We start from the raw sequence: 22967 nt of genomic DNA on the forward strand, positions 1-22967 counted from the left end.
CTTTTACCCTACCCCTTTATCCAAACCCCACTGCCTTGTGCTTATTCTAGGAGATCGGGGACTATTTTGTACCAATTCTCATGCCAAGTGTGGAATTTACTAATGAAACTTTGTAAGCTTCTGCTGACTGTCTAACTTTAGTTGCTCCCTTTGATGACAAGCCTCTAAAACTTGAGTGTTCCTTTCCGCTTGAGGATAGGACACCACAGTGACTAGGAATGGCAATATAACGTGTAGAAGAGCAAGCATCAATCTGAAATAAGAACCTTTCAAAGTAAGAGAAAATGGAGGTATAACAATGCCTTTGTACCCTCTTCTGTTGCAGAGGACAATGGATCAGCAGAACAGGCACGATTTGGTGTCACATCCATAGCAATGGTTTATTGTAAGTTGTGCTGTTGAAAGTTGTGTGTAAATAACAGATGATATTTCCTGTTCTTAGGAGAAATGAAATACCCTGGCAACGCTGCAGCCTTTTCATCTCTATTAATTACCCAAAACATATATAATTCACAGTTTAAAAATACTGTTTCAGACAGCATGAGACTTCTGCTCTCAAGGGCTGTCAAGATAAAAAGCATCTGCAAGAAAGCCTCTGACAGAAAATCCAGATAATGGCATTGCAAATACTGATGTGGAAATCCTGTCGCAAACAATGCCACCCTTGTGATGTCAGATATAAAGCTTCAGATCAAATGGGGATACTGACATAATTTACTTCCTTTTGTTAATATTATATAAAGTAAGTAGTTTCTGTTTGGAAATCATGGCTCTGTCTCTGCACTTGCCGTGCATAAATCACAATTGAAGGATTTTTACACTTGCCTGCAAGGAGAAATGAAATCTCATTATTTTTCTTGTTCCTGTAAAGTGGGACTTTCACTGAGAAATTGGTGGTAATTGCTAGAATCCACCATTTTGAAAGGTAAAGCTTTTCCTGGAGACTGAAAATGGACAAGCAAGGTCTGATGTGGAAAGCCTTTAGCTGCTCTTCTGGTGCTTCTGTACACAAGCAAGGTATTCTTGCACATCGTCTGGAGAGCCAAGTATAAGAGGAACTCTCTGGTGAATAGTCTCAGGTTTCACATCCAACACTGCTTCAGTCCCTGTAGTTGCCATCCCACCTGCCTGCTCGATGATGAAAGCCATAGGGTTGCATTCATAGAGAAGTCGGAGCTAGAAAGAATGAGGAAACACATGATTGCCTTTGGGGGAAATTATATCAAAGGACTTGCCAAAAGCTAGCTTTCCTTTTTTGATTTTGGAAAATTTTGTACCAAACTTCAATTGACCCAAGAAGCAATGTCTCTCAGTGAGCCCCTCCTTCCCTCTCTTCTTCTCACCTTCCCTAAAGCCTTCTGTTCAGAGGAGCAGTGCACTGACCATACATCCAGACATCACCACTATTATTTCCAAGCTGATATGCAGTACCAGTGAAGCTGTATTTTGTCAAAAATGTCAAAGTGGGTGTCCCACAGACATCAGCAAAACAGTTAAGCCAGCTAAGCTAACAGTACTGGGAAAGAAAAGCCAAAATATCTTCTCATACGGAGCTTTTATGTATTAACTCAGAGCTTGGCATAATCATGTTAAGTTTAGTCAGGATATTTTGGAGTTTGAAACTTGATGCTCCCAGTTTCAAATTTCAGGATTTTATTGCTTCTCTTCAGAAATGTAGATAGATATTAGTGGCCTGAACTTATCCAGACAGTTGCTTCAGAAGGAGCTGCAGTTATCTATTAAAAGCAAATTTTCCCTTTTAGTTTGGACCCTGATATCTGTTTACATTTTTTAAAAATGTTACCTCTTGGTGTGAGTGTGTTCTGCTGGAATGCAAACTTATTTAGGACATATAGCAAAAGTCTCTGTGTTTAAATGAACACCGATGATAGCTGGTCAGTTCTGAACAGACATTATTTCTGTGGGTTTATCTCTGAAGTGCTCACGTACAACAATATTAGCACATATTTTGTTTAACGGACTCTTCACATGTGCAAAAGAGGGAATGCTTTCTGGGGAGAAGGAAGTGTGACAGAATGCGACTGTATATAGAGACAGAGAAACAGATTGAACACAGTACTTCACTACCCATCGTGCCTTTAGCACACTGTAATAAAACCATGATATACCACAAACTTAAATAGCACCATATTACCTTCTTTCTTATCTTTAAAGCCCACTGAAGTGCTACTTCTGGTACAAGGACTCCATCTCACAGGCAACATAGGACCAATACCTTTCACTCTTCTTCCTGTTGGTTGGCCCAAATCTGGAAGATCATGAGCCAGCAAACAGCAGTGGTATCACCATGGAACCACCTTTCAAGTTTCTTGTTGCTAAGCTGTGACTATGCAACTTGAGGAATGCAGTTTTTCTTCAGGTAGCAGTGCAATTGCACTCAGGGATCTTCAGATGGGCTCTGTCTTCAGATAGGTTTAACATTTTTCACCTAATAGAGAACTATAAGTCTTAAGTTTATTAAAAAAATTATTCAAAATATATAATTTGAAAAGAGGATTTGTTTGTTGTAATGTTTATTGAGCATTTAGTTTTACTTCTTAAAGAAGGAGCTGCATGTGTTAGGGCCTACATGCATGTCATTTGCATTTGCTCCAAAGACTTTTGATAATTCCAGTGACATTTGATTCCTTTCAGCTCTCTAACCAAGTGCATAGACTGTCTTTCAGGGGACAGATATCAATCAGGACACTTGCCACAAGAGCATTATTTCTCCAACAAGAAAAGATATATATGAAAACAACTATATACACCTGCACTCTGAGAAGGAAAGAAAACTTTTATTTGTAATGATAGCATGTTTTGCTTCTTCCATTACTCTCTTTACTATGGCTGTGCAAGCCAGAGCAATCCAATAATAAATGTGGGCGACCTCCTGTGGAAACCTTTATTTCTATGAAGTTATGTACTTTGTTCCTTTGTTCTTTTGTCCTGTTTCTCATTCTCTCTTTTCAACAATGGTTTAATACAGATTTCAAAGCAAAAAGTTTAATTTGAAGAGGCCAGTCAGCACACCCACTTTTTTCACACACAGCAAATTCCTTTTTGGTCTCTTTCTCTCATGTACAAACAGATGCACATCATTTAGTGAAGGGTTTTTGGTTTTTTTTCCCTAGGATGCTGATTCAAGAATTTTAAGTAACTTTTGCTTGGACAAACATGCAGATATTTTTTGTTGTATATGTTGAAGGGAATTCTTTTCCTGTTTTTGCTTTGAAGACCATTTGGATCTGCTGGTATTTTGGTAAATACAGGCTCACCATGATGGAACCAGTAGTCCTCTTTCCCTAGAGACTGTAGACATCAGGATATTCTGACACCAGTGTGGGAGATAGGGATTTCTCCACATACCAGGCATGGATGCAAAAGCATTTAAGTAGAAGGTTTTAAGTATGGTGTAGATCAGGAAAGGATGTGGTGTTGCAGTCAGAACACCATGTCCAATCTATTATGTACTGAGCCAATAATTATATACTTGAGCCAATAATTATATACTTGAGCCAGTAATTTCCTAAGGATGACCTGTAGTTTACTGTTGGTCCACAGATCAGCTGTGTGACTAGGTCTCTTAAAAGACATTTGTTTAGAAAGCTGATGATAAGGGTATCTGATGCTACAGGAGAGAAGGTGAGGTTGACAATGGTCAGTTTCAAAGACTGACTGCTTTGCACTGCACTGCACTGCATTGTCATGGTGCATTTTGTACAGATGTCCAAATGGGAACTCATATTTTCCCAAAATACTGATCTCAGCATGCATGAAGCCCACCTTCCACTCTAATCACCTTTTCTGACCAGGTGGCAGAAGCCCAAGTTTGCAGAGCTGGTCATATAAGCTCATTGCCCTTTGGAAACATAACGTAGGAAAACTTGTTTTTCTAGCATTGGACGAAACCCTTTCTGGGGCTCAGCGTATCCCATCAGCTGGTGGGATAACTCTAGTTGTCAGTTTAAAGTGCAGAGGTCCTCCCTGGGTCCATGTTGTATCCACCAGCTATGCACAGGTGTCTCAATGGGTTTCTATGGTACTGAAATATTATCTTTAGAAAAATTAATTAAGTCCTTTGTTGTGGTGAAAACCATTTGAGTAGTTCATAATATAAAAGCACACAGGAAGATTTCTGGCCTAAATTAGCAATTGCCCAAATTTCTTTCCTAAATTTGATTGCACTATCATTTTCATTAATAATTTTTTCCACAGTAGAAACTTATTATTTCTTTATTTATCTAAACTACTGCTCTGGTAATACTAGAGGTGTTAGGTTGGCTAAGTTCACCAGAAAAGAATTCAATGATATACCTTTCCTTTAGGACTCTTCTGATTAGCAGGATACATGAAAATCCCACCATACATCAATGTACGGTGAACATCAGCTACCATGGACCCCACATACCTGGCACCGTATGGGGAACTGCCATCCTGAAAAACATAGAGTAAAGCATTATATTTAGCAGGCTAGACAGATAGTAGCATGGAAAAATGTAATTTTGGTATGAAACAGGAATCAAAGCTGCTTTAATCAATGGCTGCTTATGGATACTGCAAATACCGAAATCAGTCCTAAGCTTAGTCTTTTGTAAGATGTGATCGTCTACAGGCTTCAAAAATAAGTGTTTTAAAGAGCTTCATTCACAGTATGCAAACCAGAGTGCCTGTCATTTGAGTGAACAATTTGGAATCAAACCCCAGCCTGTGAAAAACCAAGGGACTGAAAACTTCTTCACCTTATCAGAACAAGGAAGTAATTTGATTTTTGATCTTTCACTGGTTCCTAAGCCTGAGCATGAGGAGGGATGTCACCCCACTACATGTCCAGATGGTTCCAAGAGGACTCCAACTTTTACGTCTTAGCTTATTTGTCAAGTGGTGAAATTGGTCATAGCATTCATTCTGCCCCTTAATTTGGGAGATAGTGATTTATTCATGAATGTAATTCTCCTTGCTCTCAGCTTAGAAATTGATGTCGTTGAAGGAGAGGTCATTTTAGCAAGAGCAATCAAGGAAGTATTCATGTCAGTCTCAGGTCTACTGGCCATAAAAAATGGTTAGGTAGAAAATATAGAAGACAAGCAAGGTGTCTTGAACAAACAGAAGTACATATAGTAGACAAAATAAGCTTTGCTCAAGAAATTGAATGACATGTCCCCATACTTTTATGAAGGGGAGATACAAAATACAGATGTAAACTGAAGGAAAGCTTTTTAAGAGAAGAATTCTGCTGGTCTTTTCATATCTCTCATTCTGCCTTCAATAAAGCTGGGGAGGAAGTTTCATCTTCCCAGAACACTACTAGAGACTGAACTTTGTGCACATTTAATACACATATATGTTTTTGTATTACAATGATAAAAGTCTGAAAAGTTCTCGGCATGTTTTTTTCCATGTGGATCAGTTTTCTAATGAAAGATCTTAGCACTTTCTGCAAAGCTCATTTCTGTACATCCAGAAAAATACATAGAGAACTTGTTCAGCAATGCCAGCTCCAGGACCTTCAGATACCACAAGTTAGTCACCTTTCCCAGTAAAATCATAAGGTTGGCTGGGGGAAAAATTGGAAAGAAAATAAAGAAAAACATAATTCTATTTTGACATCACTTTTTCAAATTGTTCAATGCAACTGTGAAGTTTTGATAAGTACTCTCTTTTAAAATGGGAAAAGATTCTCACGAAATTACACATTATAAAGGAACAGAACATTAGGAAGTTAATTCCTATGTTGCTAAAGATAAGACTTGGATATTTGATATAGCTGATAATAAAATTGATAAGAGCCCTATTCCAGGCTATGTAATAACCCTTGTTCAACTGTACACATTCATTTTCATGATTCTTGTTGTACGCGTTAGGAGAACTATCAAAAATTCAGAAGAAAACAATGCAAACTATGAAAGACGTGATGGATAAGACACAGCCTAGAGCGTTTACATTTAGTTTTGTTTAAATCTGGTCCTACTGATTGTAAGCACAAGTGAACAAAGCTTTTAAGTATTTGCTCCCTTGTTTTTTTGGCTTATGCTCAAATAATTGCATGTTTAGGCTTCAAATGATAGCTTCTCCATCTCACAGTTGTTTGTACTTGTGACTTTGCAAAGTGAAAATCTGACATCAGAAAAAACCAAACACTGTAAGAGGTATTAAAAAGAGACAAAGGCAAGTTTTCAGTTAACCTTTGGGAAAGATGTAATTATAGTCTCAAATTACCTTTAAAAATACAAGCAAAGGAAGAACTTTCTTTTGTGGTTTCAAAAGGTAATGAACTGAGTCTTAAGAAAAGTTTGTTGAACACTAAGAAAAGTCATAACATATCAACAAGCAGCCCCTGAACCAGACTGCTAAGAATTGCTTCAATGACATTATCAAATAAGACATCTTCAAACCACAGGTATAAAATATACTGACCACAAGCTGCACAGCTGAGCCACCTGTGTGCATATCATCTGACAGGTTTGGAATGCGCTAGGTTTCCTATTCACATGCAGATTATTGACATAATTTGCGTGTCCATGGACAGTGTTATGTGAAGGATGCTTTGTGGATTCCCTTCCAACTCAGGATATCCTCAGCTGATGAGATGCCACTGACAATTTTAGTTGCTTCTTACCCAGATAGATATTCACCTGCTATGGACACAGTGCTGAGAATCTATTGAGAAAAATACAGAAGATAAATTCCTCCATTTTGATAAGGTTGTCACTTGAACCACATACTGAAATAAAATTTTTACTTCCTTTAGCATACAGCTGTCTGCATGGGAAGAAAAAATATTCCTTTTAGTTAGTGAAATGTTATTTCTTGTTTCTCCAGTTTTGTTGCTCATGCATTTTTTTACAGATGAGGAAGTTAATAGGTATTTTATGCATGTTGGCGTATTGCCCAGGCTTTCTTCTCAAACAGCATGACAGAGCATGAATGCTAGACAGGTACAGCCCAAGTTCTCAGTAATGCCATGCTCTGTGTTTGTTCAATAAGTACTTCTGATTGTTCAGTTGATGCCAAAGAAAGAGTTGGGGAACCTTCATGTTCCCTTGGTCAGCGTCCATGGTGTTTGAGTAGACAGGTGGCTACTCTTCATTTTACCCCTTCTGCTGCTTTTTTTTTGCTTGATGCAAATGAACAAAAATTATTCATAACAGACAAGTCCTGTGATTTTTTTCTTCACGTTCTGATAGAAGTCAATTTTTCATTTCTTTATTCTACTGATTTCTGGCAGCCCTGTTCTTCCACAGCAGAACAAGACCAGGTTTTTCTTACATAAATATGATGACTAGGAGAGGCGGGGGGCAAGAAATCTTTTCTGAAGACTACAACAGCAACACTTTGCATCCCTTACTCCACATAGAGATGCGGTCACAAAAGTGTAGTGATTTTACTAGCTTTTTTGTGTCACTCAGACACAGCTTGGCTAGTTGACAGAAGAATGCTTCCTAGTGAAATGTGCTGTTGATGGCAAGTTTTTAATGATATTGCTGAGACAAATCCTTAGCCAGGGAGTCTCAAGTGCATAGGTCCCATCATCAGCAAACTGTGATGAGACTCAGCTTCTCTTGTGCCTGACTGTAGGAAGCAAAGATAAAAATAGGTGTCATAGCAAAGTGTGATAATGTCCAAAGGCTGTTTCCAAATTCTTCCATGGGTGAACCAGTGCCAGAGAGAAGCTAGGGCCTTGCACCATTATGGGAGGAGTTATAGTAAAATCTGTGCAGAGACAGTTTCTGGCCCAGCAGTGCCCATTAAGCATTGCAGACTGGAGTAAACACATTGCATTACAGGCAAATTTGCAAACAGAAATTTGGTCTTCAGACTGGTTAAGCAGCAGCATGATTTTGTCATGCTTAATAAAAAGTTAGCTTTACTCTCATACCAGAAGAGATGTGGTTAGACATACATTACTCACTTCATGATAATACTAGGAGGCTTAGGTCTGACCTGCACGACACCAGAATTTTTCTAGTGCTTTTTATTCAGAATTGATGCCTTAGGTAAATGGTGATCCACAAGAAACTTTGAGGGTCAATGCGGCTTTGTAGTCCAAACTGTCTGATCTGAGACACTGATGTTAGACAGTAAAGGGAAATCTCTCTTCTACTCATAAATAGTTGATTTTTAGTGTTTCGTTGACGATGACAATGATACAGAACATAGGATGTGTTGTGGACAATATTCTACTTCTGTTTGCCTGTTTTATTTTTAACTTTTCAGTTTTTTGTGGCAATGTCAGAGAGTCATCTGAACAGCATGTTGACCAAGAATCACAGAAATGAGTTGATAACAGGTAAGATCAAAGGAAGAAAAATGCAAAAAAGTGACAAATAGCTAAAATTGATGCCTAGTCTCTTGGCTTCTAGCGTCCAGAAGAATATAGGGTGGATGATCTGCCTGAATAAGAAGGTGTTCCCTGATGCCCACATGTCAGTTCCTCCTCAAGTCACAGGCAGGGGATATCCAGCAGACATCCTCAATATCCTTCTGCATGCTGGAGAGAAGGGGACAGAGACCAAAGCTGTGAAAACTCCACCTGGCTCCTGTAGGGAAAGTAGGAACATCATCCATGTGGCTGTAGCTGGTTAGGTTTACAGATGAGGCCAGAAAGCATGTTTCATGCTACATGGGAATGGTAGCACCTTTTCTGTCTAGTCCTCCCCACAATGCAAATAAAATGTCCTTTCCAAATCAAGGAACTGAGTTATGCTGTTTCCGAAACTCAGATTCATAACAAGCTTCAGATGGGCAGGGCACTGCCTTGTGCTTCGTGGCCATAACATTTATGCCTCAGCCCCTCTCATGCAGACAATTGTACATCTCAGAGCAGCAAAAAATGTGCTTGTTCAGTACAACTGAGGAGATTTCCCCTGCCCCAAATAACCCATGTACTTCTGTGCTGCAACAAAAACATCTGCCAACTTCTGTTGCATTAGACCAACAATTTCAATAGGTTTTCATCAAATGCACAGATTTGAGATAAAATAGTGTTTGCAAATGAGTTTTTTCTGGTATGTCCTAAATTAAAGATTTAGTAAGTCACATGATACAGCTGTCCTCACTGATCCTGTGGTGAAATACTTCTGCCTGGTCTTTCCACTGAGTTTGAAATCTCCTCAGTCTTTTCCTAGTTGCATGGGGCTGATGCATTTAAGAGTTTTACTTTAAGTAACACTGGTGCTTTGCAAAAGCACAAATTATTAAGTCCAGTCTTAGCGCATTATACTGAATACATAGCCTATTATAACATGAGCAGAATGAGAAGCACAGATGTCCTTCCCTTGGATTAGGTTTCAGGAAGTATGAAAGTTGTGTCCTGGGCTTCTGCTTGTCTCACAGCTGAAATAAATGCAGACTTCGAAGTCTTAAAATAACCTCAAACATTCAAAGTTAATATATTAAGAATGCTGTGATGTGACACTCTTCGTAGTTACAATCTGGGTAACATGAAAAAGGGGGTTTGATATTCAGTCAGTAGTCTTGCAGCTATAGCCGATGGAGTAAATCCAGATTGTTTAGCTCAGAAGGAGGAGCTTATCATGGGACTATAGTTTAAATGCTTACTCATTATATTTCCCTTGTACAGCACCCTGAGGTTTTTACCAAATCCATTATTTAACACAAACCATATTACAAACATATGACAACATAGGACAACTAATAGCTTAAAAGTAATCTGACTTTTTTTTCATAGGAAGAGTTTTTAAACCAGTTTCCTGACCAAATTAAGTCCTGGGTTGATCCACATCACAATATTTCATTATGAATTACTCTTCATATAGCTTCCAGCTTTCCACATTGAGAGCTTGTGTTCTGTCCTCCTAGCATTGATAAGAGGCCGTACAAAATTGTATTTCTCCAAGGAAGTTCATCAGACATGGGATGTCCCTCTTTTAACAACCAAATATAGTGAAATTGTGCCTCACATCATGTGTTTGGGTTTTCTCCCCAGCCTATAGGTTGGTTCATGCTCCATATGATGCAAGTAGACCATGTAAGAATGATACTACATTTTTCAGATGCAAGGAGATACAGAAAGGAGAAGGTGATGCTACCCAGATTCCAGCAAGCACCTTCTGAGCAGCACATGGAATCTAGCTCTAAATGCCCAGCTGCACGTATGACTGAACTGCATATTCAGATAAAGCTAAAAAATGAGGGTATCCCCAAATTTGGTGTGCACAGTTCCAGAGCTTTTTTGAAAGATCTGGCTCTTCAGCACATTTCCCTTCACACAAACAAAATATGATTTTATTTACTGAAGTCTAAGTCATAAAAGATGTCAGGATGCCAAATAAAGAGCTCCATTAGATGCATATCCAAAATGGACCTGGTGGTATAAAAGGGTTACATGGGTCTGAACTCAGAAAGACCTTCAAATCCTTTTCCATCAGCCAGGACTGCATGGAATGCAGTGCTAGCCAGTGCATGGTACATTGGGTACAGTGCTAATATTTTCTTACCTCAGGGAATTTCTTCTTTTGCAAATATTCTGTCATTGCAGGATCAAAATACTTCGCATAACCTTCATTGAGACTGTATACTTTCCCCTTCTTCTTGATTTTAACATCTCTGTCCACCAAAATAAATTCACCAAGACCCTGCAGGACAGGATAAATGAGATATTAGCAAGCAGCAGAAAATTTTGTTGACTTTCCGTAACAGTTGTCACACCAGAGATGGCAGAAATGCTAGCACAGCTTGATCCTTTCAGCACCAGTCTGGTGTATAGCCTCACGTTATTTCAAAAGAGACAAAAGCAGAGAATTTGCATTAAATTAATGAAAACTTGTCACATTGGTACTATAAACAAAACTGAATTGGTATAGAGTATCAAAAGAACATGAATCAGCCCTGATACCAGATGGATAATGAAACTCTGTCCACAAATCATAAGATTCCAATTAAGAAATGACGCTGTCTTCTAATTTTTGAACCCTTCTTGCCTGGCTTGTCTAAATATCTTCAAGTGAATGTGGTCAGCTACCCTCATGTGTTGCTGTCTGCAGCTTGATTTCAATTTCCACCTTCTCTTTCTCTGTCTCAACCAAAGCAGTTCATCCCCCAGTTCTTCCCACTAGGAATGAGACTATTTACAAAGGTTACAAGAAGTTTTGGTAATAATTCACCCTTTTATCAAAAAACAAAACAAAACAACATAAGAAACAAAACTCCTATATAATTGCCCACATCTAATTCTGGTTTTACAAATGAATGATCTTCCTACATTCCCACAGTAACACTCATTGTGTTCCTGGGCACAGAAGAGTGGCACATGTTCAGTTGTACAGGCATTATCGTGCTTTTGCAAATTTTTGGGTATGCACATTAGGTGACAGCCATACAACTGTACTGCGCTCAGGAAATGAAATATCACCGGGCATGAGCTATCAAAAAAATGGTCCTTGCCTCAGGCTAAACAGTGAACATGCTGATGTTCTTCTTCAGACAGAAAAATCAAGAATAAAATAAACACAGGTTCCTTTAAGTGAAGACAAAGACACTGTCCAGATTAAATTTTCTGAAGTGTTGGTTTGAATGAAGAGGGTTTCAAACCCAAAGAATTTAACTTAATTTCTCTTCTATTGTGTAGAAGAAAACCAAGAAGGTATTGCAATCAACATGCTTATGTATTATTAAATACTTGTAAAGAGAAGTTGGGCTGCTCCAGGACATGGAAAAAAGAACTGCGTAAAGTGGACAGATTACAGAGACAAGGATTAACAAAAACAAGTAAAACCAAGCACAGGAAGCTCTAAAAGATAGTGTCAATGTGATTAACACCACGACTGTACCGGATCGAGCATGAAGCAGTCCACTCCTTGGCCTGTGGAGAGGGCAACCAGCGTAGCACTCCCATACAAGGCATAGCCTGCAGCAACAATATTGCGTCCGGGCTGTAAAGCATCTTTTTCAGAGGGCTCATCGTCTGTTTCCTGTGAGGAAATATTACCATTGGACCAAAGGTTAAATTCTGATAATGAACAATAAAAACAACATTTCAATAACAATGTGTGACAGATTTCCTTTTTCTGTCTATGCAGGCCTTTGTAACAACCAAAACAGAGATTGTTCCCACTCATTAAGGGCAAGTTTGGTACTGGTACATGTACATGCTGGGACAGGACGTTGAGAGTTTGTTATTTCATACAAGTCACGCAATCAATGTGCTACCTGACACAAAGCTGATCCCTTAGCATTACAGCCCAGACTATTAATTAAGAATCATCAGAAATCTGAGACAGAGCAGAGGTACTAATTTTCTGTAAATGTAACATAACCTGTCACACTGACACCCCTCAGAGGGAATAACTGAGAGATAAATGCTGTAACTGACATTACAGACAAAATGCTTCCATAGTACAGAATAAAAGGGTATAAGGCACATTATGATGGAACTGAGTTTGTGCCTTGGTCTCTGCTGAGTGAAGAGACGCGTAACTGAAGGAATATAAATGTTCATGTATTATATACACATGTTCATCATATTATATACAAAATAACATGCATTTGATGATGTAAAGTGTGCACGTGTGCAGGTATGCATATATAACTCTACACAGAACATTCAGAGGCATTTTACTTCATGCTTTAAATCAATTGCTGACACTCATATTTTGATTTGGCACTTTGATTATCATGGAACAACAGTAGCCCAAGCAGCCATGGTGCAAATATTTCCAGCCAGCCCACGGCTTACAAGAGTTTGTCTGGTGGGCTAAAGAAGGATGACAGCCAACCATACTTGGAAAGGCTGGTTCCAGCCTTCACCTCCTGCAACTACAAAATGGGGAGGGTTTTCTTGATATCAATGTTTATTTAAAAGTTCACCAGTTGTGGTGGGTCTTGTGTGGATGTTTTGATGGTAGCCCATGAGGAATTGAAATGAGAAACCCCCTCTTTCTTCAGTCTATGGCTTAGTATTTTATTGTTCCAAACTCAGTTTCTCAGTGACTGCAAGGGCTTATTTAGATTGAGTAGCAGCTAAATAGAAAGAGCAGGTCTAGCCCTGAACATTTGGTTAAAAAAATGTAAAGATGCATGAAGACTCTCTTGTGTAGAAAATAAAATATTTGCCCATCAGGGTCCTAGCAAGGTGATCCCATTCATCGTTGTATGCCAACACCCTGAGGAAAACTGAGATGTGGGACACCAAAATGACACCTTTCTTGGTACATGAAGACAGTAATTTCACATCAAAATGTTTTTATTTGCAGCTGAAAGACTTTGTTACTTTTGCTACTTCACTTACAGTTTTAAAGTGTATTTTGCTCAAAATATTATTATTGTTATTTTGCCAAGTTCTTCTGTGGAAATAAAAAATCCAGTTGACAGCCAGCTCTTTATGGGAGCTGAAATATAGCATGTACAAATATATGTGGTAGTCAGTCCCTTGAAATTATGTCAAGCTGCTTATTCTGAGAGGTTATAATGCAGATAATGAAGGAAGACTAGTTTAAGCTTTTGTTTGCATATTTCAGAGCTTTGAATATTGACTAATAGTAGCCAATACTTGGCAAAATAATCCTTACAATACCAACTGTTATGGCCTACATAGCATCATCGCTTTCAAAATTACATCCCTATGGCACATGCATCTCACCACCAAAAGCAATGGTTATCTATAGCAGACTAATTATTTGCAACATCAAATGCAGAATTAAGCATGTATTTACACAGTTTCAAACATATTATAGTTGTCATAGCTTTTTGTATGCTCTTCTCATCAAAGAAAACAATTTTGTATAAATAGAGCAAAGTGGTTTGTTTTCTAGAATACAGTGTGTACACAATATATGTAACTTCTGGTTATATACAATACTGGTTTTAAATATATTTTTTTCTGAGATGAGCTTTTCAGTCCTATTAAATGCACTTTCTATGTTAATATGGCTGAGAAACTAGATATATGTTGACTATTCTGAAAAAAAAAGAGGAACTCCTCCCTCAAGATATAGGCAGTTGGGCCTAATTCACTTGTTTTTTCATCCTTGTTCACAACTGTGTTTCCAAGAGCTAGCTTCCAAAAAGAAGGAGAAAAGCTCAGTTTGAAACAAACATTTTGCAGACCTAGTTAGAATGTGAAAAAGCTACAGATCAGCTGATACTTCAATGTTAGTACTGCAAGAGTTTTGTCCTGCCAAGTACCATGTATTATTAAACAAACCAGGGAATTAAGCTGGCCAGTACACTCTGACAATTGCTATTTTCTCTTCTTTCTGGTGCTCAGATGGATCTTCTGTCCATTATATTTTGAATATGATGGTGGTAGTGAAATACCTTCATGCAATACAATAAAATATGCAGATGGACTGCAAATAATGAGTTATAGTGACTCTGCCACTGTAATTCATTATTGGTGTGAAGCAGATGAAACAAAGGTTGCAGAGTTTGGCTACAGGGGTACCCTCAGGTGATATCTGAGTTTGAACTTTTTGTGTGTGTGATTTGCCTGCCATCCATCATGAGGGAATTGTCATTACCACTGCAAGCAGCACTAAAATGACTTGATTTCCAGGCCTCCATTTGTATCGTGTTTCATGAGTATCCTTTGTGTTTATACTGAATTCTTACACCTTCTCTGTGAAGGACCATGTGCAGGGGAGGGCATTGTCTTCGTGACAAGGAAGGGTAGCAAATAAAACACATCAGAGGCATTGGGCAAAGTTACAAATTAAAACCAGAGTGAAACAAAGCAAGATAGTTTCATAGCATATTTGTGCAATATGAATTAAGAGATGTAGGTTCAGCTGAGTGGAATGAAAACCCAGGAAGAACCCAAGCAAAAAATAGTTATTGTCACCACATCCTGATGCTTTGGCAACTGACAGCCCCTCAGCAGCAGCTGTCGAGGTCCGATCCTCTGCTGAGTCTGCCAGGCTCCTCCCTCAGCCCCACTTTTCTGGTGTTTCTGATTTTCAACAGCACCACCCTTGTTTCAGAAATCAGAGGCCAGGTGGAAAATTAAATAAACCTGAGATAGTATTCATTTCCTCATGGCTTTCAGTAAGAAACTGATACAGTGCTTTTCCAACATGAGGAAATGGTCCCTCCCACCATGGTGGAGGCTTTGGATTGGGAGCCCTCAGACAACTGTTTTCAGGACTGAAATATAATGTCCAAGTCTGGCCTTTCTATAAGGGCGCTTATTATCTGTTACGTTTTTTTTTCTAAAATAAGCCAAATGTTTCTACTCTGAAGAGTGTGCCTTTGGAAATGAAGCTAAGGTGAGACCTGGTGAGAAAATCAGTCATGCACTCATCTCAGAATTGGTCGGTGCTACGGTTCATCCTTTGGAATCACAATTGGTCTACCTTTTCAAAAGTGTTGTTAATGAACTTTAAATTGACTGAAATTATGTTTTCTTTCTTAATTGATACTTATCCACTGGAATAAATATCTCACTTTCATTCTTTCACACTGCCCTTTAGTAACAATCAATAAAGCACTTATTCAATAATTTCAAAGGATTTGAAATTAGTAGCATTTAAATGTAATAGTGTTGCTATGATATTGTGCTATCTGAGAGGAAGGTACATTAATTAACTTGTACTTTGTAATTAGCATTTTAATGGAAAGTGCTATTTAAGTGAAAGCCTGTAAATTCAACATTGTTTCTAATGTTCCAGAGAAAAATGAAAATTTTCTTGTAAAGTTGATCTTTTAATTGACAAATGCTGCTTCATTCTAACAGCAGCATTTTCATTTGGATCTGAACTATTTGTACAAAGCAATGTAATTTCCTTTCTATTAAGCTCTGAAAGGTGTCTACCCACATGGAAACTGGTAAATTAGAAACAGTGTTTATAACAAATATGTTAATATACAATACAACAACTGTGAAAGGATCAGAAAATTATTTGAAATCTTGAGCATTTGGAAATCTGGAAAACGTTCATATTCTGACGCAGAATCCTGGACAGTCCGTAGTCTTCATACATGTTATAGGTAAGTAAAAGATGGCAGAGAAATCTAATTGGTATTTCAATCTTCTAAGCTATATTAATCACACTGAGCACCTGCCTTTATAGTTACACAGTTAACTGTTAGTTAACACAGACTAAGTTAACACAGAATTTCTAAAGAGAAAGATGATGTTTAGTATTTGTAAGATGGTTCTTACTACCTTTAAGAATGTTGGACAATGCAGCTATTGCCTACTGCAAATACTGGGAGCTGATGTTGTCATTTAGGGTATCTTTGGAGAGATAAATGAAAAGGGTGGCACTCCCTTTGCTTAACATAAGAACACATTTCCTGGATTTCATTAGCACAAATAAACTCTTTTCCCTGCAAAAAGCAAGATACTCCATGATACTGGAGGTAGCCCTGGGGCTGCTTTTTCCAAAATCATACCCAGGCACCATCTCAGTGTTGTCTGGCCTGTACTGCATCTATGGTGTGGGTTTGCACTAACCATTAAGTGTGGGCAGCCAAATTCCAGGACTTGGCTTGTGCCATGACACTCTTGAGATTGTGCCATAACTATTTGATTCACTAGTAGATGCATATTCTCAACAGTGATGACTATTGCATTACCTACAAGATGTAAAAACCAAGGACTAGCCAGCTGAAAATTATGAGCAAAGAGGTGAGAGAGACTTTAAAAACATATCTTCATTTGTTTGAAGTGTAACATCTGAATCTGCAAAGACTTCTTTGAAGTCACAAGTAGTGTAAACTGTTATTTCACAATAGCAATGGCTGAGGGTCTCCCACAGTCATATGACCGTGAGCTCAGGCTTCGGAAAAAACACCAACTGCTGGGAGATTAGCAAACAAATCACAAGACTTGGCATGACTATAACTACTAGCATTTGTAATTGACTGCTTAGCTGCCGTTCTGTGCAGCCCCATGGGAGCAGACATGCTACCGATGAATGAAGGTGATTGCTTCCTTCAGCCTCCATCGTCACCATGCTTATGAGCCCCCATCCGGGACAGGCACAGCAGCTGGCGCTGCGAGGCCACAGCGCTGCTGACCACGGCACGGTCCAGGGCCGCCAGCCCCTCGCAGTGCGTGTCCAAGAGGCACCGTAACACTGAGTCAAGCATCACTGAAGGAGCTAACCAGCTGCCCTGCGGGTGAGATGGTTGTAGTTAAGCGCCTTCGTGTGTGGAGGAGGGAAGTGCTGCCACCTAACAATTCCATGGGGCTGGCTGTCCCCTTCCTGTTAGCACACTTGAATACCAAGTGTTCGTCTACTCTTTCTGAGGCTCCGTTTTTCCCAGAGACACCTAAGGGACCTAGGAAAGAAACTAGGCAAGATATTTTGCTTTCACCAAGTGAATCGTGCCATGTGCGATTTGCCCATCCTCTTACCTTTTTGTAGATAGCAAATATTGTTCCTATTGGTGCCAAGCAGTCTATATTGGACGAACCATCAAGGGGGTCAAAGCACACCACATATTTACCCTAAAAGAGAAGTGGCAAGGGAAGCATTACATAATGTGTTGTTTTGCATTATTATTTCCTTTTACTTGAAAAATCCCATGTTTTTGTGTCTGCATTTAGCCCTCCAAGCATGCCTGCTATGTCTCGTCAGAGGAGGCTGCACTGGTGACCCAGCTGGCCCTGCAGCACAGCACCGACCCCCAAGGGCCTGCCAGAGAAATTGGAGAGGACATGTTTCTGCTTAGACAGTACAAATAGATGACAGAGGAGCAGTCCTCTGCTGCCAAGCAGTGCAAGAAAAGCAGGGCAGTTCAAAAGCAAAAGGAGTGACTCATTCTGGAAGCAAGTATCTTTCTTCCCCACATAAATTTGTTTAGTTTTGCTACTTTTTGCTGCGAATGAAAGGATTTCGCTGTGTTGTGAGGTTTGAGAGTAAGAAGGCAGAAAGAAAATATCTTCAGGAAAGGGCAAGTTACATCAGCGTGAACAGCAACTCGCTGTAATAGGATCCCCTCCTGGGGGAAGCCTGATGAAGCAGTCAGGTGTTTCCTTTGGACATGTAACATAAAACTCAGTTCTGCCAGCCTCTCATCTCATTTTATCTTGCTAAATACTAATGTAATCCAAAACCATTGCACCGGTGGTCAGGGTATGTAATAGTACACTTACACCTGGGATTTGGGATGTGTTAACAAGCTTAAAAATAATTATTCTCCTCCCTTCACAAAACTTCAATAATAATTTTACTCTCCACGTCTCTTTTAGCTGTTGAAATCGTGCCATGCACTACAGTTATTAATGAAAACAGCGCAGAAATGGTGCAAATTTTCTAAATTCCCTTGGGAAGGGTTGGGTTTGGGGGGCCAGGGCCAGGTTTCATACTTGGAGCAAGAGTGCCACCTGCTGCTGCCTGAGCCGACAAACCCCCCCTCCCCCCCCGCCCTAAGGCACAGACCCTCTTGTCTTTCGGGATGATGATGGCCTCCTTGTTCTCCTCTGTGACCAGGACGCAGGTGCTGTAGGAGGACTGGAGCATATTAATCACCAGGGAGTTGGATAATACATCCAGCTTCTTCACCTCATCACCCGTCACATTCACAGTGCCAGCTATACCAAACCTATAGAACAGTAAAATCATCAAGCATCCTGAAGGAGGCCAATATTACAGGCTTTTAGGAAAAAAACCCCAACAAGTCAAGGTGGTTCCTTCCTCTTATCTTTCTACACCTTTATATAATCTTTGGATTAAACAGCTAAGGTGCATTATAAGACTCTTTCTGCTGCTAGAAAATAAAAGCATGCATGAGAAAGAGAAAGGACAATGGTATAATTTTGGGGCTTTACCTGTGTCCTTTTGGTCCTGTGTGGATGTTCTCCAGGCCAGAAGCAGAGCCTACAGCCCAGGTGGTAAGTGCCAGGCTTCCCTAGCAGTTCCATGAAGCAGCTGGCTGCAGTTTTGAGGAAGCAGAAAATGCAGTGAGCATCTGCATTATTTTCTGCCACCGGCTGCTGAGAGCTCTGTGATGGTCCTTTAACCCACATTCACTCAGTCCCCAGCCAGCCCCAAATCAGGACTTCAAAGACATCCCCAGGGAATTTGCCATATGGAACTGTATCTCAGGATCAAGGTCTGTTTTGTTCGGTGATCCTCAGTTGAGTTAGGATGATGCTTCCTTTCCCTATCCTGGTTTTAGCGGTATGCTAATGACATAGAATAGTAGTAGTGGGGGGGTGGAGAAAGGAGGAGAAAGAGGCAAGTAATTAGTCCCTAGGATGATGTTTGTCAGTTGCAGGCCTTAGCTGGGAGCGGAGTAGGTCTTTTGTCTTACTCAAAGCCCAAAGCTGCCTGTGGTTTCAGAAGTATTGTGTGTTTGGGACGTTCTATTTTTGAGTGCCAAGTTTAAGATTTTGAAAAGGACCGTGATTTTCAGGGAGTGGTAAGTATGTCTTCTCCAGTTAGTTTGTTGTCAGGCACAATCCCAGCTCAGGTCTATGACTTGGAAGAAGTTTTCCTCCACTTTTGAATTGAAAATTTGTTAAAAATTCATGCTTATTGCTTTAACATTAAAGAAGACACTTCACAGCCTCCTATTTGGAGGGGCTAGAAAAATAAGAGCTTTTTCACTGCACAAATGCAGATGGATGCAAGCCACTTTCACAGTGGTTGAAAGTTTGCCATGGGAATTCCTGAAATTTCATGGTTAGTTGCAGTGATTTGATCGGTGCAAGTTACTCATTTGTGTGTTCGGATACTTCAGCTATTTCTGAGTCAACATCTGAAGCTTTTTGGTTTTGGAATTAAACACTTGCTCCTTAATGTAATGGATGGTTTCAGTTTTTTCTGAAGGGGAGGAAGGATATATGGTTGTTCCTCCTCTATTGGAGGAAACAAATTGTTTCTCTGCTGTTACTGTTTCAGAGATTGCCTATTAAAAGATAAAAATTATGTAAGAAAAACTATTCCTGTAAGTCACGGAGGCAAAATAGCTCAGTTTCACCTCGTAAGCACAGAGCAAAAGCACAGTTTGACCGTGAGGGCATAGGAGCCTGCTACTGTGGTTAACTTTGGGTATGTCTCATGTCCTCTCTACACACTATGGTCCGTGCCTGTAAAGTGAGGGCAATAGTTCTGAGACACTGAATTCATGATTTGCAAAGATGATTGAGGATTTGGGCCAGATAATCAACAGAAGCACAAAAATCCTCCCAACCCTTAGTGTCACACATTTTGGTGTTTCTGTGTGAGGAAAAAAAGCCCCAAACCTCAGAAAAAATAATAAATGTTTCCCTTTTTTTCACAGAGGTATTCCTGGTCTCTTTCACACATGCAGGTATAAGTACACACTCAGGCATGTTAAGAAACATATCTTTCAATACATATCAAGAGCTTTCTATTTTAAATGCACAATTTTATTAGGGCATTCCTTATCTCCGAACTCCTTCAGATAGATCACCACTAAAAGACTTAGACTGATGCCTATTGCACTTCTCTGTGTGGAACAGCTCAGTACATTACAGGCTTTGCTAAGGCCACATTTTACTCAATCTGCAAAAGCACTAGATGCAAATTGTTATGTTTGTTTTTCATACAGGGGGCCTTTTGAGACCACCTGCCTGTAACCCTGATTGAGGGATACTGCTTGAGGAAAGAAAGAGAAATGGACCCAGGTACAGCAGTGTATGGATCTTCTCACAGGGCTGTTGCTTTAGAGCATTGCTTATACAGAAGACAGGCAGAAAATCAGCTTCCCAAGATAAGCCAAGCCCTGATTTGCACAGTTCAGCAGAGGGCTTGGATGCTAGCAGAAAATATCACAGTGAGATATTCTGCGTCAAAAATATCATGGTGTGATTTTCAGCAAATTCACAGTAGATTTAAAAATAGATCAGTATCAACAAGTACAAGAGCTAACAACATGAGCAGTGCATCGAAGTTCTGTTCTGACTCATATTTTTAGAGTAAAATACTACAGAAGAGCAGTTAGTTTAAATGTCTATCTTGTGCCCAGTATTAAAATGCTCCAGAAAGAGAGCTCTCCTGCTTCCCACTCTTGATAATCCAGGCTCTGACCTCACTCAGCTTAAAAAAGGCACTTCCAAGGTATTCAGGAACCCCTGCCCACTCCCCAGCCTTGCTATGCAAGTAGCTGTCTCTCTACCTCCTCTTCCTCCCTGTAGCACAAGGTAGGACTCACATGTGGGCAAGGCCTGCCTTTCTGACTGCAGCAGAAATGGCCTTTATGGCAGTCAGCATGGAGTTGAGCAGCTGTGTCAGCTCCCCTGTTGCTCCTTTCACACGGCGTCCCTTCTCCATAACAAATCGCGTGAGTGTCAGCATATCTGTTTCGAAGGGGCTTTTGTCGGTCATTTTTGCTGGGTACCAGAACTCTTATCTTCTTGGCTGGACAAGATGCTTTCTTGCTGTGTTGAGATCCTGAGCAGCTGTTTTATTTTGAGGTGAAGCTGTTGGCTGTGTTGCTGGTCAGAATTTATTAAGATGTTTCTGAGACCACGTGGTTTGGTGCTCAGAATAACTACACCAGGCTGGCTCCATGGGTCCACTGGGATGCAGGGAAGGAGCCTGAGACAGGACTACAGCTGAGCAACTACCGCTCATCTAGTAATTAGCACTGAAATTAGCTCTGTGCAGATCTAGTTACATATCCTCACTGTACATCAGACGGATTATAATGCAAAACTCTTGCTGGTTGCATACTTGGAAATGGCTTTCCTGTAGATCCTGCTCAGCAATGGGCTCAGCACAGCCAAGGCAACGCACAATTTACAAGGCACCAGAAATGAAGGCACCAGGCACTGGTAACCATGCATGCCACAGCGTCCCACAGCACTGACTCCAGACAGTGAAGTTCCCTTCCCATAAGCCCTGTTTGTTCACTCTTTTGGCCTCTGCCCTGAAGGAGGGTTTTGAAGGGGTGCATCTAGACATGCATTTGTTAAAGTGCTTTATGTTGCTAGCTGGTCTGCTGCAGTTCCATTTTAATGATTTAATTCCTGGTCTGGGTTGTTTGTAATATTATAGGGCTTGAATGAACAAGAAGTATTGGTTAGCTGTGGCTTGACTAGTTACAAAGTAATTATGTCTTCAATAGCTTAGAAATTAAGTTTCTCTGATTTAAGCATGTCAATGACATAACTCACAGAATGAAATTTTATGTTGGCTTTAATACTGTAGAGTATCATGTAAATCTAGGTATGTCCAAATTTGCAATTATGTTGCCAGTAGCTCCTTAAAAGCAATATACTTGGAGCACATGATGCCAGTGTGAAGGTAGACAGAAACTCTCCATGTGTGCATAAGATTGTGCATAAGACACATGCTATCTGGAACACTGGAGTTATGGATTTTAATTACAGCACTGTCTTCCCCCTCTGACTAGGCAGTAAGAGCAACTATATGCTGCAGCCTTCATTTTACTTACTAGCAGCACTCTTATTTTTAATCAGAAGATATGGAAAGCCCACCAGCAAGACAAGAAAATCCAGAGTTACAGAAGAAAAGTTTCATTAAGTTCCATTGTTATTCCTGTAAACCAAATTACTGCACTAAAATCTTGCCAGGAAGACAGAAACAAAATTCAGTAACAAAACATATACCTGATGTGTTTTTGTTAATATGAACAGCAGCTGAAGCCAAAAAGTTTGGATTTCCCTTTTTTGGCATTCCTTTTTTAATCTTTAGCATTCCTTCAGATTTTCCTTGAAGTGTCTCTTCATATATGAACAATACCTTACTTGTAAAGTTTTAAAGGGATTTGAATGCTAAGGTTTTCTACTTTGAAATCAGCTGCAAAAAAGGGTTTTAGAGACTGAACACTAGCCACGAGTGGAAAGACAGAGTTCAGCGCTGCTTCCATCGCATGTGCTTGGCTTTGGGGAGGTTTTTCCAATCCTGTTCCAAGGTGGAGAAAGGACGGGCAGCGGAGCAGCTCAGACGGAGCAACAGGCTGGTTTTGCACTACATCCTCTAAGGCAATGGTTTAAGACGAAAAAAATCTTGAAGATTTCTCTTTTCTGCTACTGTGATATAGTTAAATGTACACGATACTGTTCACAT

The 22967-nt window shown here is 39.8% G+C and overlaps 1 protein-coding gene across 1 annotated transcript; it reads right to left on the reverse strand.

Moving 5' to 3' along the window:
* Nucleotides 1-8: 8 nt before the first annotated feature.
* Nucleotides 9-21338, reverse strand: LOC138103428 (fructose-1,6-bisphosphatase isozyme 2). Its single transcript, XM_069001720.1, has 7 exons — nt 21088-21338; nt 18348-18510; nt 17321-17413; nt 11793-11933; nt 10461-10598; nt 4318-4437; nt 9-1176 (listed from the first exon to the last, which is right to left on the reverse strand). Exons 1-7 carry the CDS (start codon nt 21258-21260, stop codon nt 982-984), a joined length of 1023 nt encoding a protein of 340 aa, XP_068857821.1. The 5' UTR covers nt 21261-21338; the 3' UTR covers nt 9-981.
* Between the last annotated feature and the right edge of the window lie 1629 nt (nt 21339-22967).

The sequence above is a fragment of the Aphelocoma coerulescens genome (assembly GCF_041296385.1).
Source record: "Aphelocoma coerulescens isolate FSJ_1873_10779 chromosome Z unlocalized genomic scaffold, UR_Acoe_1.0 ChrZ, whole genome shotgun sequence".
NCBI lineage: Eukaryota > Metazoa > Chordata > Aves > Passeriformes > Corvidae > Aphelocoma > Aphelocoma coerulescens.

Excerpts from the sequence above, each read along its gene's own strand:
- LOC138103428 (XM_069001720.1), bottom strand. The coding sequence starts at position 21,260 with ATGACCGACAAAAGCCCCTTCGAAACAGATATGCTGACACTCACGCGA. Across the intron at positions 17,414-18,347 it reads TCATCCCGAAAGACAAGAGG|GGTAAATATGTGGTGTGCTT; the intron begins GTCTGTGCCTTA and ends CTTCTCTTTTAG. Across the intron at positions 4,438-10,460 it reads AAAAGAAGAAATTCCCTGAG|GATGGCAGTTCCCCATACGG; the intron begins GTAAGAAAATAT and ends TATGTTTTTCAG.